The 24,096-nt window shown below is 62.1% G+C and overlaps 1 protein-coding gene across 2 annotated transcripts; it reads right to left on the minus strand.

The window, feature by feature from the left end:
- Positions 1-4,040: 4,040 nt before the first annotated feature.
- PCP4L1 (Purkinje cell protein 4 like 1) lies at positions 4,041-23,250 on the minus strand. Of its 2 annotated transcripts, none has more exons than XM_034756695.1 (3): positions 22,980-23,250; positions 9,915-9,969; positions 4,041-6,402 (listed from the first exon to the last, which is right to left on the minus strand). In XM_034756695.1, exons 1-3 carry the CDS (start codon positions 22,986-22,988, stop codon positions 6,257-6,259), a joined length of 210 nt encoding a protein of 69 aa, XP_034612586.1. In that variant the 5' UTR covers positions 22,989-23,250; the 3' UTR covers positions 4,041-6,256. The 2 variants fall into 2 exon arrangements, with proteins under 2 accessions (XP_034612586.1, XP_034612585.1); XM_034756694.1 differs by lacking the exon at positions 22,980-23,250 and adding an exon at positions 10,788-11,151.
- Between the last annotated feature and the right edge of the window lie 846 nt (positions 23,251-24,096).

The following is a 24,096-nucleotide window of genomic DNA, read 5'->3' on the forward strand; positions in this document are numbered from 1 at the left end:
GCCCTAGTTACGGTCCAGGGCCAAATCTCTCCAGCTGCTGCTGGGCCAGGCAGGCACGTCCAGCCCACCTCTCCTGGTCCAGGATGTCCTCACCTCTCCATCTGGGGCGGGGCTACCAGCAGCCACAGAGCCCAGGGAGATCAGAAATGACGTGATTGCCTCCTACACTGACTCAAAATCCCCTTGCTGGCTCTTCTGTTTTTCCCCTTAACAGTTAGCGTCCGAGCTCCTAGATTTCTTAGGCCTTGGCTACACTCGCGGATTCACAGCGCTGCTGCGGCAGAGAGCTCTCCTGCAGCGCTGCAAGTACTCCACCTCTCCAAGGCCTTGGCTACACTGGCAATTCACAGCGCTGCACTTGCTGTGCTCAGGGGTGTGAAAAAACACACACCCCCGAGTGCAGCGCTGTAAAGCGCCCGTGTAATCTCGGAGAGGTGGAGTACTTGCAGCGCTGCGAGAGAGCTCTCGCCCCTGCAGGCATTGGCTACACGGGCGCTTGACAGCACTGCACTCACTGCGCTCGGGGGGCGGGGGTCACACCCCTGAGTGCAGCAAGTGCAGCGCTGTGAATTGCCAGTGTAGCCAAGGCCTTAGTGGGGCACCCAGAGCCATGGCTCCTGTTGCCCAGATCCTCCATCGAGCCATCTACCCCACCCAGGTTCAAGTGGAGAGGGAAATACGGGTACCGGGAACTGCTGAGGCAGAGGGGAGAGCAGCAGGCAACGCAGCCAGGAGTTGGCCGTGTGACACCGAAGCCCCAAAAAGGCCAGCAGGACTAGGGCCAGGGCTGCCTGTGGCTGCAATACTCGTGACAGCTCAGCTGGTATCCTGTGCTTGGCTAGCGGCCCCTCGCTATCACAAAGGGACACGCTGGCGAGCGCTGGGCAGGGAGCCGCCCGCTGCATCCTGGGCTGGACAGATTGCTGGGGGAAAGCGTAGAGACTAAAACAACCTGGCTGGGCTATGGGACACGGAGGGAGCCGGAGCGTTGCTGGGCCTTGTAGCTGTCTCAGGGTGTGAGCACCTGCTGGTGACAGTCACTTGGCCGGGGCTAAAGGGCTGCCAGAGGTGAGGTGGGGAAGGAAAGCCAGCGCCGGCAGGGCACTGAGTGGGGTTTGCTTCGGGCTCTAGTCTCTGCTCCCACGCCAGGGCCCATGCTGGAATTATTCAGTCGGGGAGCAGGGTTTTGCTGCGCATACTTTAGAGGGGGGATAGAGAATGTATGGGGTTATGGGAAGTAGTTTGCGGGGGTGCCTACTTCATGTCATCCCTGCAGGGCAGCATTGCTGGGGTTCAGGGGCAGGTGTGCCCAGCTCTGCCCCTTGGCTGCCAGAAGGGCGGGGCTGGCGGAGGCTGTGGCGAGGGGGTGTTTATGGAGCAAATCCTCACACAGGCTCCTGCGAAATCCCCCTGGGCCTGAGGCCAGGCCCTGCTGTGGGGTAGCAGCCCCGGCCAAAGCACTGCAGGGGCAGGTGCTAGTTAGTGGGGGGGGGGGGGCAAGCCCATCTCCCCAGAACCCCGCCCCTTCCTGACTAGAGCCTCGCGCAGGGGGGCTGAGAGCCACTGAACCAAACCATAAACCTTGGATATGATGGAAACCGCTTCAAGCCAGGGGGTGTTGCAGCCCCTCCCCCCCGGCAGCCCGGCTTCCAGCACCTACAGCCATGGGCACCATGGGAGGGCTGGGCTGGGCTGGGGGGCTGCCACTGTGCCAGGGCAGCAGGACAGAGCATGAAACCAGGAGTCTAATTATGGTTCCACCGCAGCCAGCATGGCTTGGGCTGCCCCACCCCCCCAACACCCTGCCAGCTGCGGGCTGGACATTCACTCCTTATCGGTGCACACAGGTGTCCCATCTACTCGTCGGGCTGGTGGCTGGGGGACATGACACACTGGTGCTAAGTGGAGCACCCCTCCCCCTGTGCAGAATGAGTCTGGTATGGGCCGCTCGAGCCGGGGCTGGGTTGTATTTTACAGCAATCCTGTGGTGTGTGTGTGCGCACAGAAGCATGTGGCTGGGGGGAGGTGTGTGCATGCCCATGTGTGGGTGCGCTGTGTGGTAGGAGATAAGTGTACATGTACAGGGATGGGGGGGTCATTGCAGGGGTGTCCAGGCATGTGTGTGTGCACACGTGTGCTCCAGGCAGGAGGTGTGTGCATGTCAAGGTGGGCATATGCACAGTGAAATAGATGGTGGGGGGGGGTGTAAGGAGGGGAGAGGTGCGGCATGTGCCCGGGGAGACACATGCGATGCAGGGCGCTGGCTCTCGCCCTGGGAAGGGTTTGGCTCAGACACGCTCTGGACAGGTCTGGGCTAAGCAAGCAGGCCCAGCGTTGACCAAACACGACTTTAAGCAGGACGTGGCACCATGGCGACAGGGCAGGTGCTGTTTGCTGACGTTAGCTGGTTGCGGGTAACCAGGGGCAGGGCTGGGCCCATGCAGAGCTGTTTTCCCAGGCATACCCTCCGCCCCTGGAGGAGCCCAGACTCGGGCGTTTCTCAGGGGATTTCCTGTCTCTCCACCCAATCTGCTCCAGCCAATGCAGCGCAATTGGCACCATTGGCTGGGCATGCCCTGTTCCCCTTCACTGACTGCATGCAACAGTGGGCAAACTGACAGAAAGCACCTGAAATGTTCACCCAGGCCACCATCTGGGGTGGGGTGGGGTGGACATGACGGGAAGGAAGCGTCTGGCTGCTATGCCAAGCGTTGGGAGAAAGTAAAACATAGGGCCTGGCATTACCACTGAGGCTTTGAAAATGGCTTATAAATGGGGGCACGTGTAACACAGGCAAACCGCAGTCAGGCTGGATCATGACGTGCTCAGTGTCACCCAGCGAGTCAATCGTAGAGTCAGGCCTGGAACCCAGGAACCCACCATGTTAGGCAGGCAGCTCCCGCAGCATGTTTGGAGGCGTAAGGAAGTAGGAGCTTGGATGTTAATCCTGTGAGGGGCAGGAGCACGGGCCAGGAGTTGCATGGCCCAGGGCAGCCTCTGTGACCAGCCCAGTCTGTGCCTCAGTTTCCCCTTTGGTGCACTGGGGTAAAACAGCACTAACAGCACAACTGGTTCAAACCATTGCCCGTCACAGGTGCGCCTGGCTCCGCTGCACAGGCTTGTGGGTGTTGTGCTTGTGCTACAAGGCACATCAGTCCTAGCGTGGTGATAGCCCGTCATAACAGCATGGCTGCTTGTCCGAGTATGGCGCGCACTAGCTGCTACACCCCAGGGACGGCCCAAGGGACGATGAGCCCCATGCCGCTCCTGCTTCTCCAGGCCCTGCCTCGGGCAGCCACCTACCCCAGTGCTAAGGGACTGTGGGGCTCTTATGCCCACAGGCCAGAGAAACTCTCAGCATGCACAACGTCCCGGGGCTGCCTGTCCAGCCGGGCGAAGGGCCCTGGCGATGGGCCTGCATCTCTTCCCCTTGGCAGGGGACACAGATGGCCTGTGCAGAGGGGTGAGCTGGGAGCGTGGCACCAGGCCATACCAGCAGAGCACCACTCTACATGTAGCACCGAGGGGTTCTGTGTGGCCCAAAGCTAGGTGGTTCTGGGGACACGGTGCCCTTGGTCGCTAGCGGGACGTCTACATTGCAACAAAACCCACCCGGCAGTGGTGCCGCTGAGCGCTTGGCTCTGCAGCTGGGCTCACGCTAGGGCACTAAAGCTGGCAGGGTAGCTGTGCCCAGGTGAGGTGGCACTCGGGCTCTGTGCCCCACGGCGAGGGGTGGGCTCCAGAGGGAGCGGGGGCATCTATGCTATTGTTGGTGGCCTAATACGAGCTCCAGGCTGGGCTCTGAGACCCGCCATGGTGTTGATTTCCCCTCAGAGGCTGGGTCCCATCCAGAGCCCGGCTCCACCTGTGGGTTTTACTTCCCATGGCCTCAGCCTGGACCAGCAGCGACTGGGCCCCTTGCTGGGGTCCCAGCATGGCCGTGGTCATGACAACCTAGCCAGCCCAAGCAACTCACCCTGCCACTGCCCGGCCTCTCTGAGCCGGCCCCAGCACCAACACGAACCACGCGCCAGGCCACCCACTGTTCCCAGACGTTTTATTACGTAAACATGCTAAAAGAGCCAGTCCTCGCAGCAGCTGTGTCCGCCCTGCGGGCCGCATCGTCCCCCCAGCGCTACGGCCAGGAGACGGTGCGGCCTGGCCCCTCCAATCGCGCACAGCTGCACAGCGCTCCCTGGTGCTCGGGCTGCAGCTCCCGGCGGGCTGGGGGTGGAGGCGGGTTGAATCCAATGCTGGGGAACACCGAGGCCTTACAGTGCTGGGGGGCTGTGCCAGCAGCAGGAGGCACAACAGTGGGACGGTGTCAGCCCATCCCTTGAGAGGGGCACGGGTGGAGGGGGACAGCTGAGACGGCTGAGACGCTGCACGGACTGGGGCCCTGGAAGCGGGGGGAGGGGAGCACCTAGGACTCCTGCCTAAGCTGGGGGGGACTCAGTGCCTCTCTTAATTGGGGGGGACAGGGTGCAGTGCCATGGGCTCCCAGTGCCTGGAGCTCCCCTCTGCTAGCCCCCCTGGGGAATGCCACCCCCTCCAGCTCTGGCTCACTTGTTCCTTTCTTTCTGTCCAGCCCTCATCTCCGACCCACCAACCCCCTCACTCCAGCTGCCTTCTGCTACCTCCTCCTGCTCACAGCTGTGCCCTGCTCCCCAATCCCTAGCACCCCAGTGCCCTCCCCCTCCCCACACCTTGGCACCCAGCCATGCTCATTGCGCTCAGGAGTCTCCATTGTTCCCAATGGGGGACAGGGGTCTCCATTGTTCCCAGTCGGGGGGGGGGATCCCCATTGTTCCCAGTGGGGGAGGGGAAGGGAGTTCCCATTGTTCCCAGTAGGGGGTATCCCCATTGTTCTAATTGGGGGACAGGAGGTCTCCATCATTCACAGTGGGGGGATGGGGATCTCCATTGTTCCCAGTCGCGGGGGGGAGGCCCCCCCCATTGTTCTTAATGGGGGACAGGGGTCTCCACTGTTCCCAGTCAGGGGGATCCCCATTGTTCTCTGTGTGGGAAGGGATCCCCATTGTCCCCCAATGGGGGAGGGCGTTTCCACTCGGGGGGAGTCCCCCTTGTTCGCAGTGGGGAGGGTTCTCCAAGGAGCCAGTACGGACACATCGTGTGCTCGCTACGTGGGGCTTAGAGCAGGAGCTCCCCACCCGGCCGAAGCAGATCAAAGTCTGGCTCCTGCTCCCCAGCAGGGCCTGGACATTCCCCCACCCCCACCTCACAGTCACCTCTGTCCACAGCTCCAGGCAACACCAGCCCAGGGGAGGGGTCACCAGCTGCCTCTGGCCCCCATGTTGTCTAAGAAAATCCTGGAGGGAAAGGTGACCTTGCCCCTCTCCTGGCCCCAGACCCCCTCCCCTGCCTGGCCCTGGGGGAGCCTAGACATTTGGTGGGGCCTGCCCTGTTTATCTGCAATTCAGGCCTGGTCCCACAGGACTGGGGGGCATCCTGCAGCACACACACCCCACCTAGGGCCCTTCCCCCTCCTGGCCTGGCCATAGGCCCTGTCCTCCACCCACTAGCCCTGCCTGCCCCTCGTGGTCCTGGGTCTACTCAGCTCTGATCCCCCCCCATCTGGCTTTATGGCCCTTCCCCTCCCCCTGCATGGCTCTGTACCCCCACCCCCCATCTGGTCCTGGGCCTCTGGCTGTCCCAGTCAGGGTCCCTGGTGGGAGTGGGTGGCCCCATGGGCCGGGGTTGATGGGAAGCTGCTCAGGATGGGGGTGTAGGGGAGCTAAGGGGCAGCCCCCCCTTAGGTCAGGGTGGGGTGGCTCAGGGGTGTCCACTCAGGATGGGGGGTGCTCAAGAGCAGAACCCCTCATGCCAGGAGTTGGCTTAACCAGGGCTAATGGGCAGTTATGTCCGACTGGCTCTGAATTCCAGCCCAGGACTCTCCCAGGGCTGCCCCTACCCTGGCCTGAGGCCCCCAGGAGGCACTGTCCAGCCTGGGGCCCATGGCTCCTTCATGGCTTTCTGAGGATGGCACCAGGAGCCTGCCGTGCCGACATCATGGCTATAAGAAGAGGATGCCCCGCTTTCCCAGGCAGGAACTCGGCATGTGGGTGCAGCTAGGTCTAGGGAGCCCCTCGTCCCCCGAAACCAGGTACATAGAACGTGCAAAATACCAACAGCCCAAGCTGGGCTGGGCAGGGCAGGAGCGAGCAAACACGGGGCGAGCCGGGCTGTGCTGGCAGAGGGAGGATGGGGGACGGTGGGGACAGGGTGGCAGAGCTGCTCAGGGGCTGGGGTCCTTTTTCCGTTTCTGGAAGCGACGGAACTTGCCCTGGATGGCAAGCGCTGCCTTCTCAGTCTCAGGCGCGTTCAGGTCGATGTCTATCTCCTCCTCCTCCTCCTCCACCTTCTTGGTGTTCCCGGCTTTGGCTGCAGGGAGAACCAGCTGGCAGTCACCCCTGCGGCTCCACGGGGGCCCACTCCGCTCTGGGCAGCAGGGGGCGCTGGTCTGCAACTCCTGCCGGGGCACTGGCCTGCAAATCCTGCCGGCATCTAGCCCCCCACAGGACCGGCCCCCCCACTGCCCAGGGTCCCCCAAAACTCTGGGTGCAGTAGGCAGTCCCCCACCCCACTCCACTCCCATGGGCTTTGCCTCCCCTATCCACGTCCTTGATCTTGCTCAGTTAGTGCTGATGAGTGCCAAGTAATACACATCGGGAAAGTTGGTGTATACACTAGTGGGGTCTAAATTAGCTACTTCCACCCCTGCAGGAGGTCTTGGCGTCCCCTCGGACAGTTCTCTGGAAACATCCACTCCCCGGGCATCAGGGCTCCCGTGGCTAAGGTAGGTGGGGACCTACCGCCCCCAGGCTGCTCACAGGAGGTTAGAGCGGCAGTGTAGGCCAGGTGATAGCTTTTCTTGCACCCACTTCTGCTGGTGAAAGAGACAAGCTGCCAGCTCCACAGAGCTCTTCTTCAGGGCTGGGAAAGGTCCTCAGAGCTCGGCCTTCCTCTCTCCCCAGCAGCAGTGGGTCTAACAACAGATATTACCTCAGCCCCCTTGTCTCTCTAGAAATATCAGAACACCACTACAGCAATCCCGGGGGTCCCCACACTTGAATAGTGGGTCCAGTTCCAGTCATCTCAACAAGGAAATGGTGCAACTGGGAAAGGTTCAGAGAAGGGCAGCAAAGGTGATCAAGGGTTTGGAACGGCTTCCAGCCGAGGAGAGACGACAAAGATTAGCACTGTTCAGCTCAGTAAAGACACGACTAGATGACCTCTTGAGGTCCCTTCCAACCCTGATATTCTATGATTCAGGGGGACCTGATAGAGTCTAGAAAATCATATCTGGTGTCTAGGGAAATGTTATTTTACCCCTTCACACAATGAGCAGACACAAGGTTTAATACAAACAAGAGGAACAACGCCCAACTAACCTGTGGAACTCATTGCCAGGGGATGTAGTGACAGCCAAAAGTATAGCTGGACTTCCAAAAGAACTGGCTAAGTTCCTAGAGGATAGGTCCATCAACAGCTATAAGCCAAGACAGTCAGGGACACATCCCTGTGCCTGGGGCGACCCAAACCCCTGACTGGCAGAAGGGGAAGACAGGGTGGATCTCTCAGTAATTGCCCTATTCTGTCCACATCCCCTGAAGCTCTGGCTGGCCACGGGTACAGACAGGCTACTGGGCTAGATGGAGCACGGTGTGACCTACGGTCGCTGTTCTCATTGTCCCCCAGGAGAGGCACTCCAGTCCCCCAACCCAACCTTCTCCAGCAGCTGCCTGTGCCGAGGGCGTGGGCAGTGTCCCCCTCCCAGGCTCCTGGATGGGTAGAGGGGAGGCCCAGTGGGGACCCAGGACACAGCCATGCCCCAGCAGCCCGGGATGGTGGGACACGCAGGCCAGGTGGAGGGACGCTGGGGGCAGCTCCCCATGGTGTGTGGGGGAGGGCATGCTGCAGGCTGGCACAGACAGAAGAGCGAATGCGAACATGGCAGCTACAGGCCCCACAGCCCCAGCTTTAGGGGCCACGCGCTCGTCCTAGCGATTTCCCTGCGGAGCACTGAGGGCCCGGGTCAGGCTCTGGCATTCCACATTCCCCTGACTATTGCCGAGCACTTAATGAGGCAAAGCAGGGGCGGGGCAGCAGCCAGGAGAGAGGGTTCTTCCCCAGGGTGAAAGAAAACCAAGGGAGACCCAGGGCTGTAAGCCCCCCACTTCCCACCCTCCTGTGCCTGCCTCCAGTCCAAGCCAGGTGCAGCTGGCGGGGAGACTGCACCGGTGCCACCCTGCAGAGTGTGTCCACTGGACGGCAAATGGACCCAACGCTTCCATGGCAGGCACATGGAGTCAGGGGGAGGGGATGCCTCTGCCCCTTTGCCCCATGGACGGATCTGCTAGGCACGGGCAGCCAGGCACGTTCACTGCTGACCCCTCATGCCATCAGTACAGACGCCGGGGGGAGGTGGGTGCCCGGGGCAGGAGCTGGAGGAGCGGGGGAAGAGCGCGATTAGACAGGTGCCCGGGGCAGGTGCCTGGGGCAGGAGCCCGGGGGGGGGGGGGGCAGTTAGGTAGGTGCCCAGGGCAGGAGCGGGCGGGGGGGGTGGGGGGAGGCGGGTGCCCGGGGCAGGAGCCTGTAGCATTGCCTGTGGAGAGCTAACAGCATCGTTGCAGCTACATTCCCCTCCCCGCAGGCTGCCTTCCGCGACCTGGCCTACGTGGGGTGGGGCAGCCTGAAGGCAGCTCCTGCCCTGCTGGGAGCCCTCTGGGGGGGCATGCTGGGGGGTTGCAGACATGGCTGATGCCCAAGTGCTGGCATGTTGACGGGGAGCTCTATGCTGGGCGATGGAGCCCACCCCATGTCACTGCAGCTACGTCTGCGCTGGGAATACTGGGAGCCAGCTCCATGGGTGGCAGCAGCCTGGCTGGCTTAGACAAGACAGCAGTAAGACTGGCTGATCCCAGTCCCGCTGCCGCACCGTGGGGAGCTGCTCGCTGGCCCCCTGAGGACACAGGCTGGGGAAGCCAGGGGCAGCTCTGTCTTCTCCAAGGGAACAGGAGTCCCTGCAGCACTACACTGGGAATTAGCGTCCTCTTTCAATCTAGCTTTGCCCCAGGCCAATCAGAGGAGAGTCCTGGGGTGTTTGGGGGGGGGTGTCCCTCTTTCTGATGTATTGGATCTCTGGAAACACCCCACTGGGGCATAGGGCTTGAGGGATGGGAGTAGCCAGAGGAGCCGAAAGCCTGTGGGGTCGGTGCAGTTTGGCTGCATGTGCCGTGGTGCGGGGACGTAGCATCCAGTGGTAACATTGCAGGCCAAGCTGTGCCAAGGGACACTGTGGCACGGGAATGAGGGCAGGGCGACTCCTGCATGGCGCTGGACAGGTTCAAGTTGTTGCTCTGGGAATTTCCATACTCTTGGAGAAAGCGTTTGTCAGAGCCCTGCCCAGGGGGAAGCCACAGATTGTTATGTCCGCTTATGGGGCTCTGTGCCGGGGCAGAGTCCTACCAGCGAGTTTCTAGACCCTGCCAAGGCCTACGCTTTACAAGGACGGGGCATCATCTCACCCCCAAGGGAGGTTAACTTCTGCCCAATGCTTCTCAGCACCCAGGTGACCGCAGGGCTGACGGCTTTCGAAGGCCTGACCTCGAACAGCTGCTCCCCTGTAATGAAACTGGTTCTGTCTCCAGCTAGGTGCCCTGGGCCAACCCCTGACGTAGACATGCTGGCGTACAGCCGTCGAGGTGACGCCCAGCCATGGTGCCAGCGACACGGACTCGGGAATGGGAGAGGGCTCATAGTCACTAGCACTGGATGGAAGTTGTTCATACACCTCCCCCGGGCCTGTGCACAGCGGCAAGCTCTCCACCAGCCCCCTTCCCTCCCCCCCCCCCCCCCCCGGTGAGCCACAGCAGTGCAGCCTCTTCACTCACCTTTCTCCTCACGGCCGGGAGCCTGGCTGGGGGCTGGGGACTCATTGGAGCTGAGCTGCAAGAGGAGAGAAGGCGCCTGTTAGCACACGCTGTGCACAGCCAGGCTTTCTGGCACCCTGGCATTACCCGCCCCTGCACACAGCTGTCATGGCTGCCTGCCAGCAGCACACACCAGGGGGTTTGGGGTAACAGCTGCTGGAGAGGGGGGAGTGGATCATGCAGCCAGCAGAGGGGACCGTGGATCACAGCCTGTGGGGGCCACCCCAGTCTGTGTTTTCTAATCAGAGCCTGAGAGCTCCCCGCCTCTGCTGTAATTATCCTCTAGCAGTCCTGGTTGTGGAGGGCTTCACCTGCAGTGTGCCTGGAGGACTCAGCCGGCTTGGGCAAGCAGCAGAGCCTGCACACACACAGCAGCTGGATGCACTGTGCATCCATCCTGCAGCTGAGATGCAAACTGGAACCTGCCCCATCAGCTCCCCATACACAGCTGCTCAAATAGCGGGACCAATAGGCAGCTTCCTCCAGGCCAGGCAGGTAGTGGGGAGATGGTCCCAGCCAGGAGCGCCCCCTGGCCGTGCCAGTAGGGGACACACTGAAGGAGTCCCAGCCAGGAGCGCCCCCTGGCTGTGCCAGTAGGGGGCGCACTGAGCCAGTCCCAGCCAGGAGCGCCCCCTGGCTGTGCCAGTAGGGGGCGCACTGAGCCAGTCCCAGCCAGGAGCGCCCCCTGGCTGTGCCAGTAGGGGGCGCACTGAGCCAGTCCGAGCTAGGCACACTCCCTGGCTATGCTGGTAGGGGGCACACAGAGTCAGTCACTTCCCCATGAAGCGATGGGCCCAGCATTCCCCAGTAACCTGGAGTTCTCTTTCCACCAACCTGCCTCAGCCCAGAAGGGATCTGGCCTCCCCAGGCCTCGCCCTCTCTGCTGAGGCAGCCAGCTGTGAAGGTGGGAATGGGACAGGGCTCCTCAGGCCCTACAATGAGATAAACCAGGGGGTTTTGAATGAAGGTACAGCCCCCTTTGGACATCTCCGATGTAGTCCGCGGACCAGGTTGAAAGCCACTGCACCAGAACAACGGAACAGACTGCCTGGGGAGGTCATGGAAACTCCTTCACTGGAGGTTTTCAAAAGGTGGCTGGAGCCATCTGTCTTGGGTGGTCTGCAGACCCTGGGGGACCGCACACTATGCCAGGGATTTCTAAAGGGGGCCACATCTCCATTCAAAATATTTCAGGGGTCTGCAAATGAAAAAAAGGTTGAAAACCACTGCACTGTGTTCTTACCATTAGGAAGTTTTTCCTGAGATTTCATCTAAATCTGCTGTGCTGTAGTTTTAACCCGTTGCCTCTTGTCCTGCCCCCCGCAGCAGAAGAACAACTTTTTTCCATCTTTTTTATGGCAGCCTTTCAAGTATTTGAAGACAGCTATCATGTTTCCCCTTAATCTCCTTTTCCAAACTAAACATACCCAGTTCCTTCAGCCTGTGCTCAGATGGTTTGCATTCCATCCCTCTGATCATCTTTGTCACTTGCCTCTGGATCCTTTCCAGTTTCTCTACATTGGTGACCAAAGCTGGACCCACTACTCCAGCTGAGGCCTAACCAGTGCTGGGTAGAGCAGTTCTATCACTTCCCGTGGCTTGCTTCTGTTAATGCAACATAAAATTGCATTTGATTTTTTTGCAACGGTTTTGCATTGCTGACTCCTGTGGAGTTTGTGATCCACCACAACTCCCAGATCCTTCTCAGCAGTGCTGCTGCCAAGCCAGGTATCCCCCAGGCCGGATTTGTGCATTTGCTTTTTCTTCCCTAAGCACAACACCTTACATTTGTCTTTGTTTAATTTCAGTCTTGTCTATAGCCCAGATCTCCAATTTATCAAGATCCCTCTGCATTTTAGCTCTAGTCTCCTAAGTGTTTGCCACCCCTGCCAGCTTTGTCTCATCTTTGATCCGTGTGCACTGAATTCCTACAACCAGGTCATTAATACAGATGTTAAACACCAGACCCAGAACAGATCCCCGTGGAACCCCACTTGAGAGCTCCCTCCAATCTGACACCATTCCAGTAATAGCTGCGCTTTGTTTGCAGTCATTTAACCAATTACGTATCCACTTAATGATCGTTCCGCCAAGCCCGCATTTCTCCAGTCATGTGGGACCGCGTCACCAGCCTTGCTGAAGTCCAGGTATATTACGCCCACCGCGTTCCCCCATCCACCCTGTGTGGAAAGCTCTGGGGTGGGGGGTGGCCCCACTGCTTAGAGCCACCCTGCCCCCTGTTTGCCATTCACAAACACAGCTTCCCTAGGGGTAAACAACACCAGTGACAGAGACAGAAAGAGTGGATGGTCCCATGCACCTCAGTGGGGGGCTCCCTCCCCACCCCCACAGGAGGCTCTGGCTGAGGCCAGAGGCAGGAGCACAGTGGTCCCCAGCTAGCCACCCTGGTGCTGCTCCCGGGGGCCTAGGTGGGGGCCTCTATGGCAGCCCCTCCCCCTCTGACACCAAATGGGGCCATGGACCTGGACCCTGGGATCCCAAGTGTCTGGAGCAGAGGGACAGAGATGGGTGGGGTGTGAGCAGACAGAGCCCCAGGGGGCTGTCAGAGAGAGAGGAGACCAAATCGGCAGGGACATGATCCACAACCATGTCCAAGAGCAGCAGTAGCCTGGAGCTGTGGGACTCCCCTGGGGGTTCCCCCCCCCCCCATCTGCTTGAGACCTGGGCTCCCGCCCTGCCCCGCATCAGACACAGGCTCCTCCTGCAGGGGCCCCAAGCTGCTTACTCTGTGGGAACCAGCCTGGTCCCTGCCCTTCTCCCAGGACCTGATGCTGCAGCCGCCCCCCCCCCCCCCCCCCAGCACAGCCCCGCTCCCCAGGACGGGATGCTGCAGCCCCCCCGGCCCAGCCCCAGGACAGGATGCTGCAGCCTGGGCCTCTCCCCTCCCATCTGGCAGGATGCTGTGTGGCTACAGCAGCTGGTTGTTTAGTGCTCCCTTGGGGGGGTGGGGGCGGTTGTGATAAATGAAGTCATTAACTCCCACTGTGCAAATGCCAGCAGCACTGTGGAGGCAGAGTCAGAACACAGCCCTGAGCGCAGCCCACAGGGTCAAGGTGGGGGGAGCCACCCCTGGGGCAGGGAGGGGAGTGGGTGATGCATGGCCTGCAGGGTCAGGGTGCGGGGAGCCGCCCCTGGGGCAGGCAGGGGACTAGGGGGCACACGGCCCGCAGGGTCAGGGTGGGGGGAGCCGCCCCTGGGGCAGGGAGGGGAGTGGGTGATGCATGGCCTGCAGGGTCAGGGTGGGGGGAACCGCCCCTGGGGCAGGGAGGGGGGGGGGGCTCACAGGGGAAGGATATGCCCCGGGGCAGGGGCAGGGGCAGGCTGTCTCTAAGGCTCTTGGCTGGGCACCGCTCCCTGTATAAGCTCCTGAGGTGGTGGAGCTGCAGCTCATCCCCCCGCACTAATGGCTGGGGCAGGATCTGTCCTTCCCACCCTGCCCCTCCCTTGGGGCTGACAGTGCTGCCCTGTCATGTGCAGGACCAGGGCTGGAGGGGTGGGAGGTGAAACAAGGACGGGGATTAGCCAGAGCCCTGGCATGCGGCCCAAGGGGAACCCTGGGGCTATGGGCAAGACTGGGGTACCCTCTCCCCCACTGCTCTGCCTCTGACTGGAGCCCAGTGCTGGGGCAGTGCGTGCAGGGCCAGACCCCGCTTCCCCTCCCCCTCCCCACTCACCAGGCCCATTTCTAATCCCCTTAGCAATCTCACTATTGGCTTTGATCTCGTTAGACACCCGGCTCCCACCTGCCTCCGCGGCTTTGAGCACAGGGTCACATGGCAGGAGGTCTGTCTCTGTCCCTCTGTCCACCCCCCTCCACCCGGCCTCGCTCCTGGGGGCACTGACATCATAGCAACCCTCTGATTTCTAAGGGTGCTTAAACCTGCCTGTGCACCCCTGGAAGCCTGCCCATCCCCCTTTCATCCCCCCCACAGCGGCACTAGGGTCCCTACATGACCTTCATTGACCCCCAAAGTCTACACTGCTCCCCACAGTGCCCCCTGCAGGGAGGGGCAGGTGCTTCAACTCATGGGGAAAAAGCAGCAGCAAGTGGCTTCCCTTTGTTTTCAGGGCATATCCTCCCCCCTTCCCGGAAAGGGCTCACGGAGGAGTTTGGTTCCACTCCATTGTGACTCTCCCCGGGGCACAAGCTGGCAGCTCCGCGCAGCAACTGGCTCTTTGTTGCCTGTGACGGGCTCCCATTGCTCACACAGCCCCTTGCTGAGATAACTACCAGCCTCTGCACCGCCTGGGGCCCGACCCTGGTGCCTGCCCCACGGCACGGAGCGAGGGACAGCTGCACCCCGCCACTAGGCAGCAACGGAGCCCTCCCTGCAGGCTGGGCTGCAGCGCATAAGCTGCTCCTGGTCCTACCAAGGGAGCAGGATGGGGTCAGTGTGGGGCTCCCACCCCTGGCCAGGGGCTCGTGGAGCAGGGCAGCCCCTGATGGGTCCCTGCTGGCAGAGACAGCCCTGCCTGGGAAGATGGGGATCCCAGCCATGCGCTGCAGCTGCCTGGGCTAAGGGACCACGCCTGTTAGTGCTAACTGGAGCACCTCTCACCCCAGAGGGGCCTGAGCACCACAGGGGCATCGTGTGGGGCCATCCAGGTGTCGTGCAGAACTCCCCGACCGAGACCATGCCCCCCCCCCCCCCCCCACACAGACCCCACTGACTGAGATCAGGACCCACCCATCGCACCACGCAGAGCCCCCCCAACCAAGATTAGGGTCCTCCATGGCACCAGACACATCCCTGACCTAGCGCTGGGTGCCCCATGGCACCATACAGACACCCCACCTGCCAAGATTGGGACCTCTCAGGGCACCAGCCCTGCACAAAGACCCAGCGAGAGCCAGTCCCTTTGATGAAGAGCTTAGAGGCCAATAGACGAAACAGACTCAGGGCCATTCCCCACCTGAGACAGAGGGGAAGGCGCTGCCCCAGTTCACGCTGAAGCCCATGGTCTCCTCCATGCCTGTGTGGCACTTTATCCATGGGAGGACACTGCTGGCCAGAGGTGCCCCAGACCAGTGGTCCAGCCATCCCAGTGCCCTCTCAGAGATGGCACCATATGCCACATGCATTGCTATCCCTTGGTGAAACCCCCTTCCTGACCGCTGGCTATCCCTGCCCTGAAATCTGCAGCACACGAGCCCTGCTGTCCCTGCAGCCCCCCACGGCATGGATGGATCCAGTGCAGAATTTTCCCCATGCCAAGGGGCACTTCGGCTCTCCCTGTGGCCATGTGAGATGGGCCCAAGCAGGCCCAGTGCTCAGCCTAGTTCCCAGGGCCTTGCCTCGGTAGCCCACAGCTCTGCCTGTAACAGCACTTTGGAGGCAGAGCCAGCCCTGGAGAAGGGCAGCCGGCAGGAGGGAGCAGAGGAATCAGCGATGCTGCTCCTGGGCATAAAAGCCCTCCTTGGCTGCATGTCTGGGCTGCCCCAGAAAAAGGAGCCCAATCCTGATGGAGGCAGCAGAGTCCTGAGCTGCTGTGAGCACGTGTAAGGGCCAAACGACCATAACAACCCTTTGTCCGGCTCTGAAACCTGTCCTGACACGGCCCCAGGGCCCTGACATCAAAGCTGCCCTTATATGGGAAAAGGGCCCGTGCACTGCCAGCCCCTTGGCATGGTGGATGCAGCATCCAAGACAAACAGTCCCAGGGAGAAGGGGAGGCCAAGAAGGGATGGGGCAGGGTGACAGGGGTCCCGCCGCTCTGCTGATGAGCACAGCAGAGAGCCCAGACCTGGAGATGCAGGGGTGCCAGCCTCCTCCCCCTGGGCACCGTGCCCACTGCTCCCTGCAGGCCAGGGAAGCAGCACACCGCTCGGCCAATAAGCCGCTCAGCATGAGAAAATCCCCCCTCCCAGGACAGGCTTCCTAATTACCCTAAAAGCCAGAGCGCACCAGGCTGCCAGCTACTGACAGATAACCCCCCTCCCAGCGCTCAGCTCCCCACTCCAGGAGCTGCACCGCCCCATGCCCTCCCCAGCACTGCATGGCTGGCTCTTCATTATCCCCTTAGCTTCCCTCCCCCCCCCCCCCCCCCCCCCCAGTCTGTCACTCACTGGGCTGGGTTTCACCTCCCCTGGCCCAGATCAGCCTCTCAGCGCTGCCCCCAAGGCGCTCCTGGCTCGGATGTATTTTTCCGCAAGACGGATTGCTGCAGTTAGAGGCTGCCAGTTCCCCCCTCCTCCCCCCACGTGCAGCACAGCCGGCTTCCCCTGCGCTGGGGACGTGCTGCGCTACCTGCCTGGGATTTTCCATCTCAGACTCGGCTCAGTCACGGAACCACTGTCTGGAGCCATTTGTTCTAGGTGATGAAAGACAGCTGTGTGCTTCCCAGCGCACCCACTACACCGGGCATGCAGTGAGCTCTGCCGGGCCTGGAGTAGCTGGGAGCTCCCCCCATGGCCAGTGCTCCTGCCTCACCCTCTACAGCGCCCCCTGCTGGGAGAGGAAGGGGTTGGAGTAACCATGAGCTCCCCACACAGCCAGAGCTCCTGCCCTGCTCCCCACGGCACCCCCAACTTTTTGCTCAACTCTGAATTTGGGTTTTTGCTCTGCATCTGTTGCTAAGGCAAGCCCTGACTATCCATCCCATAATGGTCTCAAGCCCAAAGCATGTGTGCTTGTAACCTCCCAAGGAGAAGCTCTTATGAGGCTGCGAGCTCTTCCTGGGTTGCCCATGGGGATCAACTCAGTGCAGGCCAGTCTGAGCACAGGGCCACGGGGGACAGGGGGCCCGGGCCGGAGCTCGGGGCCTGCTGGGCAGGAGCGGGGTGTCAGGGCACCCAGGGAAGGGTGGCTCTGTGAGAGAAGATGGAGGGAGGTCTGCAGCCCCTCGATTTAGCACTGCCCAGGGCTCCCCCCCGGGGGAAGTTCCTTGTCATTTCACAGGGGCCTGGGACACTGCAGGAGTTGCTCTGTCCCCAGCTCATGGGGGGAGCACTCTGCGGCCCCCTCCATGCAGCCACCCACTCCCTGACTCCATCTCCCTTTTGCCCTCCCCCCAAAACTCCCCTCCCGCCCGCTGCCAGCCCCTGCTGGGGGAGAGCTGAGTCCGTCCAGGCAGCCTCCCAACCCGAGGGGGGGGGGAGGGCTGGGAACAGGAAGCCCCCCCAAGAGTTTGCAGCTGCCCATCACTGGTGCTCTCACACCATCAGGGCCCTGGCCCCTGCTCCAAAGCCCAGGTCCTGCCACTTGTGCCAGAGGAGAACTTGCTACCCACCTGCTTCGACAGACTGCCACTGCCTAGAAGTGCCTTGTGCCCAGCAAGGCAAAGAGAAGGGGCACTGCCCCAGGAGACAGGAGGGGCACTGGCTTTGGGCACCCCACAATGCCCTCCTGTTCTGCCCTCGCCAGGCTGGGCGCTGCAGGGCTGGGCCAAGGCTACTGGGGCTCATGCCAGGGGCTCACATCCTGCAACAAGCAGCGTCTTACCCCATTTGTCCAATTCCCTGCCCAGGCCCACTACAAACCCCCTTTGGCACCAGCCCCTGGCTGGTGACTGCACACCATGGAGCAGCTCTGAGCCCTCAGCCAGGGGGCAATGGGGACAGACATGCCAGCCAACATCAGCCTGAACATCAGCTAGAAACGGGCCTCAGGAGCCCCAAGCGCCAGGCTCGTGCCCCAATCACTAGAAGACCCTCCCTCCCTTCCTGATCTAGACCAGGCTTGACCACAGCTAGCCAGGAGGAGCAAGGGCATGCCAGGGGCTTTTCACCCCTGTTCATGGGGTGCTGCAGGGAGCGGGGCGGGAGCGCTGGCTGTGGGGGGCGCTCCAGGCTACACCAGTCCCAGCCTTTCCCAGCAGGGGACAACGTCTGTACAAGGTCTCAACAAAGAGACCCCCAAGAGAGACCCATGCTGATCAGCATGCAGGACACCACCCCAAACGCGGGGGAAGGTGGTGTGGGAGCAGCACGGGGGGAGCTTTGAACCCTCTTTATGAGCCCGACAGGGGGTGGGGGTGACAGGAACTGTGCATGTGCCGGTTGCCATGGAGATGGGCTCCAGCAGGTAACACCAGGGGCCCCCTTCACTCCACTCACCTGGGCCTATATGGGCAGCCCCCTCCCCGGCACACCCTGTGAAGCCTGGAGAACCCACCAGGGCTGGGGGGCACCGGGCACTGGTGTCTGAATCTCAGCGCTGGATCTGGAGCTATTACCTGCTACTCTGCCGGCTCCCAACACCACAGTTCCTGCACAGCCCTTCAGATTGGCCCTGCCTGCCCCCAGGGCCTGGGGTATGAGCAGGGGCTCTGTACAACACCCTTCCACTGCCCCCCCCCCCACCCACACACACACAGCTGAACCATTGCTATGCACCTCTCGGCTGCTCCACCCCAGAGGCAGCTGCATGCCCATGGTGCTGCAGTATGGACAGAGCTGTCGGGACGTAGCATCCTGCCCAAAGGCCCCCTTGCCGGTGCTGTAACACAACCCCAGCCACCCAGCATGGTCACTAGGTCACTTAGAGCCAGGCAGAGCTTCACACAGCGGTGGTGACGGAGTGCCCGTCCTGCTGCCCCAACAGCAGAGGGAGCTCTCACATGTGCCAAGGGAGCATCTCTGGCATCAGCGAGCAGTGCAGGGCCTATGACACACAAGGGACAGTTCTGATTCCATCCACGGCCAGACCCAGACACATGCCACTTCATGCCCACAGAAGTGAAGTCCTCACGCTTCCGAGTGCAGAGACACCCATTGCCCCAGATTCAGCCTGATGCAAGTTGGCAGAGCCGTTACTGGAGCCATTCCTGGCACATCTTCCACACTGAGCCGAGGCCCAGGCAGCACCAGGGCTGCATCGTCAGCAACTCGGCCAGCAGGAGGGAGACCGGCCACAGCCGCAGAGCTCAAGGCTGGAACCACTGGATCCAGTTGGCCCCATGTCTCAGGCTGCTTCACCCCAGGGGGTTGGCTCAGGACATTCCCCAAATAGCTGGGACAGTTGGGAGATTCTCCCTTCCAAGGGTTTCTCTTCCCCCTGTCCCACTCGCATTCGGGGTAGGGGAGCAAGCCCATAGGTGTGCCCAGCCTGGAGAGTCCACAGGGGTGGGGACAGCCAACCCGTCACAGCTAGGGACACCACCACAGGGAAAGAATGAGCCAATCACAGCCAGCGCGCAAGACCCCTCTGAGGGAGTGACTTAGTCCCATGGGGGAGCCGCTCAGAGCGGCAAGTACACGCTGTGCTTCCCCTCACTGGGTCTCCCCCAGCTTTGGCACCTGTGGAGGCGGCCGTGCTGAGCCACAAAGGGGACAGGAGGCACCGGGCAAGGTCCACCGTTGGCCCATAATCCCAACCCTCAGCCTCACTATGCCTGCCCTCCACACCCCCTTCTCTGCCACTGCCCCACACTCCTGACCCACAGCCCCTAGCCTGGGGCTCTACACCCCCAGCGCCCCTCAATCCTGACCCACAGCCCCTTGCTATCCCGGCCCTGGGTTCCCCTCCCCACTGCTCTGCCAGTGCCCCTCAGTCCCGACCCAGAGCTCCGTGGGCTCCTCCAGTGAAGGCTGCTGGCTCAGCCATGGCAGAGAAGTTAATGGGGCAGAACAGGTGAGCTGCGGAGGAACGTGGCATTCAAACAGGGTTCAAAAAAGAACTAGATAGATTCATGGAGGATAGGTCCATCGATGGCGATTAGCCAGGATGGGCAGGGATGGTGTCCCTAGCCTCTGCTTGCCTGAAGCTGGGAATGGATGACAGGGGATGGATCACTTGATGATCACCTGTTCTGTTCACTCTCTCTGGGGCACCTGGCATTGGTCGCTGTCAGGAGACAGGATACTGGGCTAGATGGACCTTTGGTCTGACCCAGTATGAATGCTCTTACGTTCTTCCTCCTTGCCCCATCCCAGAGTAGCAGCTCCCCCAGACACACACTGCCCCAGACAGGAGGAGGGAGGCCCCGCCTGTTCCCTTCAGGGCTGTGGTCGGAACAGCAGTGGTCCAGACAGCAAGTGGGGCCAGGGGGCGCACTGTATGGCAGGGTTCACCCATCAAGCTGTGGGGACCAGGCTCTGAGCAGCCCAGGGATCAGCAGGTTAGGGTTAGTCAGGGAAGCATCCCATCTGTGGGAGAGGGGGTGTCTACCCTGTAGCAGGGAGTGGGAGGAGCTGGAATAGCTGGGGTCAGAGCTGGAGCAGGGCCAAACCCCATTTGTGGCCAGGAGACATGTCACCTGTGACTGGGGGCTCTGATCGGGGGAGGGGGGGGGGCCGGCAAGAGAGAGAGACTGATTGGGAGACCTACACAGGCAGTTGCTCCAAACCCAGCCCTCCAGTGCCCTCACCCCCCCCACACACACCCTTCTGTCACCACCACACACCCCCACTGTCAGGGGCTCTCCTTAGGCAATGCCAGCTCCTGCACCTGTTACCACTGCCCTCTCTTACATGCTCAGCCCTGCTCCCCCAGGTCACCGGCTCCGCACTGCTAACAGCTGATGGGGATTCTCCTGCAGCTCAGGCTTCGGGGCCTGGGTTTTTGGAGCAGGGTGGTGGCGCTCCGGGCCCCTCTCACTGCGCCACACAGCTCACAGGCAGGGCGCATGTACAGGCAGCTGGGAAGTCCCTGTGGCCAACGCATGAAAGAAAACCCCCGAGACACGAGGAAGGGAGTGAACTTGCTGCCCACCCACAGCACCTGCCATGCGGTGCGTGGCGGGGGAGTCCGAGAGCTTATGGGGCAAAGCTTCAGCTTGCAGAGAGGCACCGTGCTCCACCCCCCAGCAGAGGAGGAGCAGCCCAGCAAGGGGGCTCATATAGCGCAAGGGACGGAGAACCCAGGTGTCCTGACAACAACCCTTGCTTGAGCCCCTCCCTGCTGCATGATGACACAGGGACAGGCCCCAGCGCCAGCCTGGAGGGATCCAGGCATTTTGGGACACCTCTGTTTGTTCCTAGCCAGTCACCAGAGACAGGAGTGAGTGCTCCATCCCCTGGGAGGCGCCGTTGTGCTGCTCCCTCCTCCACAGCGACAGGCACCTGGGATTTGGTGAACACACAGCTGGGAAGCAGCCTGCCGCCGCTTGAGGGGCAGCTGCTAGTGGGGCTGGAGCAGTCAGCTGGTGTAGGAGAGCCTGGCACATTGGGGTCAGGTAGTGCAGTGGGTCAGGCAGGCTTTGGCACCAGAGAGTCAGCAAAGCAGCCACCCTCTGCCCCACATGCTATGGGGCCCAGGGGGATCCACACTGCAGCCACACTTCATTCCACCTCTGCATCACCCCACAGACTCAAAGCTGCAACTTGACTTCAGCAGGACCCTACACAAGCTTCCTACGGGAGATCTTAATACCCTTGCCTGCAAGGAGCTTCTGGGGGCCCCATGCCAATGGGCAGAGCTGGGTCCGAAAGCCCAACCCTGGGGCTCGCGCTCTGGGTGCATGTATCTGTCCATCCATCCCTCTCCCCTCCTTGGACGGTCTCTTTAGAAGCACAGCATAGCCTGGAACTCTTGATTCGTGTTTTGTTGCGTGGATGGATGGTAGGAGAGAGATCACTTGATCATGTTAGGTTCACAGTAAGGCCATTCTTACGTCTCCACAGAGAGAAGCTCTGCGAACAAAGCCAGGAACAGACTCAGACCCGCTTCCATCCAGGGCCCCGGAGACTGTCACCACAGGGTGCTCTTTGCTAGGCCCTTGGCCGTGCCTGGGTCATGACGGCTCCCAACACTGCTGGCACTAACTAGCTGCATTCGCTGCCCAGGGCTGTATGAGCCTCCTCTGATCCTAGGACGGGATGAGCTTATCTGCCCCCAGCATGGTCATCCCAGCCCCAGCACCCCTGGATTCTGAGCACTGCACACTTGCTCCCAGCCTGGCTGCTCTCGCCTCCCCAGAAGAGGGCATGGGGCTCCCTCCCAAGGTCCCTCCCTCTGTACCTTCCCATCCCGTGCACCTTTTCCTGGCACTGGGCGGAGGCCGGCCAGCCCAGGGCTGCCTCTGCAGTTACTGCCCTCAAGGGAGCCCTGCAGAGTGACGTCAGTCTCATGCTTCCCCCCCACCCCCAACGAGTGTCAGCCCAGCAGTGCTCAGCTGCGGCTGGGAGAGCCCAGCTGGGGTGGCGCCAGGCTGGGGTACCAGGGCATCCCCAGCAGCTCCAGACTGGTGCTAAACTTCAACTTAAGCTGGAGCAGAGCTGCCCCAAAAGTGGCCGAGCCTGGGACCAGCAGAACTTTCACACTGAGCGCCAGAGCCAGGAACACAGAGCCCAGGGCTGGCTCCACCTGGACCAAGCACCCCGGTCGCCAGGATACCACTAATCACACTTGCAGCTGTGGTGGGTGGGGGAGGGGTGTTACCGGCTGAGGGTGTAGCCGGGATGGGAGGTCACCTCCCCACTGCATCCTCACCACGTGCAGCACAGTCAGGGCACAGCAGGCTTTGGGCGCTGGATTCCCCAGGCCCCCAGCCACCCACAGGGACTCCTCCATCAGGGGACAGAGCCCGAGCAGTGAAGGGAGGGGCACCCCAGGGTCTCAGAAGGGCTGTGCTCTACCCAGCCCGTTTCTAAGTGCCCAGCATCCAGCCATAGGATTAGCAGCCTTTCCTCAGGGCTTCACTGTCACTCACATCCCACCAGGCAGGGGAGACCTGGGGCCAGCCACCCCTCAGTGCCCACCTCTATTCCCCCTGGGCACACTCAGCCCCTGCAAGGGGGCACAGACACCAGCTGGGGAGGAGCCTGTCTCCAAGAGTGGGGCCAAAGTCCCAGAGCCATGGGGCCATGGTGATGCTAAGGGGACCAGGGCTGAGCCAGGTCACCCCCAGGGGGGTGTGGGCAAGGAGGGGGGCAGCCCCTTGGAGGCGGTTCCCCCGCCCCTCGGCCAGCCAGCGGGGAAAGTGTCACCAGCCCCCGACTCCAGCATCTCTGGAGCCAGCCCGCGGAGCGGAGCGCGGGTGCCCGTCGGGGGGCGGGGGTCCCCCGGCTCTCCCCAGCCGGGCTCCCCGCGGCCTCTCCGCCCATCGCCCGGCCCAGAACCTCACCTGGCTCATGGCGCTGCGCGGGGCGGGCCTGGTGGGGACGCTACGCGGCGATCGCGGCTCCGCGGGTCTGGAGCCGGCTGCGCCCTCGCCGCCTTTATAGCATATGGCCGGACCCCGCGCGGCGCCCGACTGACAGCCCCGGGCAGCCAATGGGGGAGCGCAGCGCTCTGCTGCATTTCCAAACTAGGCTAAGGCGGGCCGAGAGTAAACAGGAGCGGGGAGGGAGGGGGACTGCGCTGCGCCCAGGCAGCTGGGGAGGGGCGGCAGGGGGGCTGGGCGGTGTCCAGGCAGCTGGGGAGAGGCTGAGAACTGAAGGGGCTGCGCTGCGCCCAGGCGGCTGGGGGGGGGGGGGCGGGGACCGGAGGAGGGCTGCGCAGGCAGGTGCCTCTCGGCGGGGTCAGCCCACCCCACTCCCCTCTCCATAGGCCGCCCGGGCCCCCGTTCTCGGGATCTGGCCGTGCCCTGTCCCCACACGGGATCCCTTCCCCTGGGCTCCTGCCGGGCTGCCCCCGGCACAGCCCTCGGGCTCCCTGGAGTGCAGGCTCCGGAGCGCCCCAGCTGGGGGTCTCCGGGAGCGGCTGGCGCCGTTACATAACCCTTGGGTACCAGCCCCTGGCTGCTGCCCCGGCCCTGCCCCGCAGGAAGCGGCTGAGCGGAGACAGAGATCCCCGCCGGGGCTTTTCCAGCCCGCGCAGGGTCCCTCTGCGCCTCCGCTTCCTTCCTGCTTCTTGGCACCGCCCGGAACCCGCCGATCTCCCGTGTGTAGGCAGCCCTGAGGGGAGACACCCCCTAACCGTCCCCATCTAGCAACGGGGCGCCCCTCTAACCCTCCGGGACTCCCGCAGCGCTGGGGAGAACCAACCCTCACACAGACCCTGCGCTCCGGGCCGGGTTCTCGGCCCCTGTGCAGCGCGGAAATGGAGCTGAGTAACTTGTTCAAGGTCAGGCAGCGAGTGAGAGCTGGGAATTGAACCCAGGAGTCCTGGTGCCCCCGCCCCCCGCACTCCCTTCTATCACACTCCCTCCCAGAGCTGGGCATGGAACCCACGAGTCCCTGGCTCTAACCTGCCAAGGAGGATGCCAGGGGCTCTGTGGGCACCCACTGGGTAACACGTGG

Source organism: Trachemys scripta, chromosome 24 (assembly GCF_013100865.1).
Source record: "Trachemys scripta elegans isolate TJP31775 chromosome 24, CAS_Tse_1.0, whole genome shotgun sequence".
NCBI classification, from domain to species: domain Eukaryota; kingdom Metazoa; phylum Chordata; order Testudines; family Emydidae; genus Trachemys; species Trachemys scripta.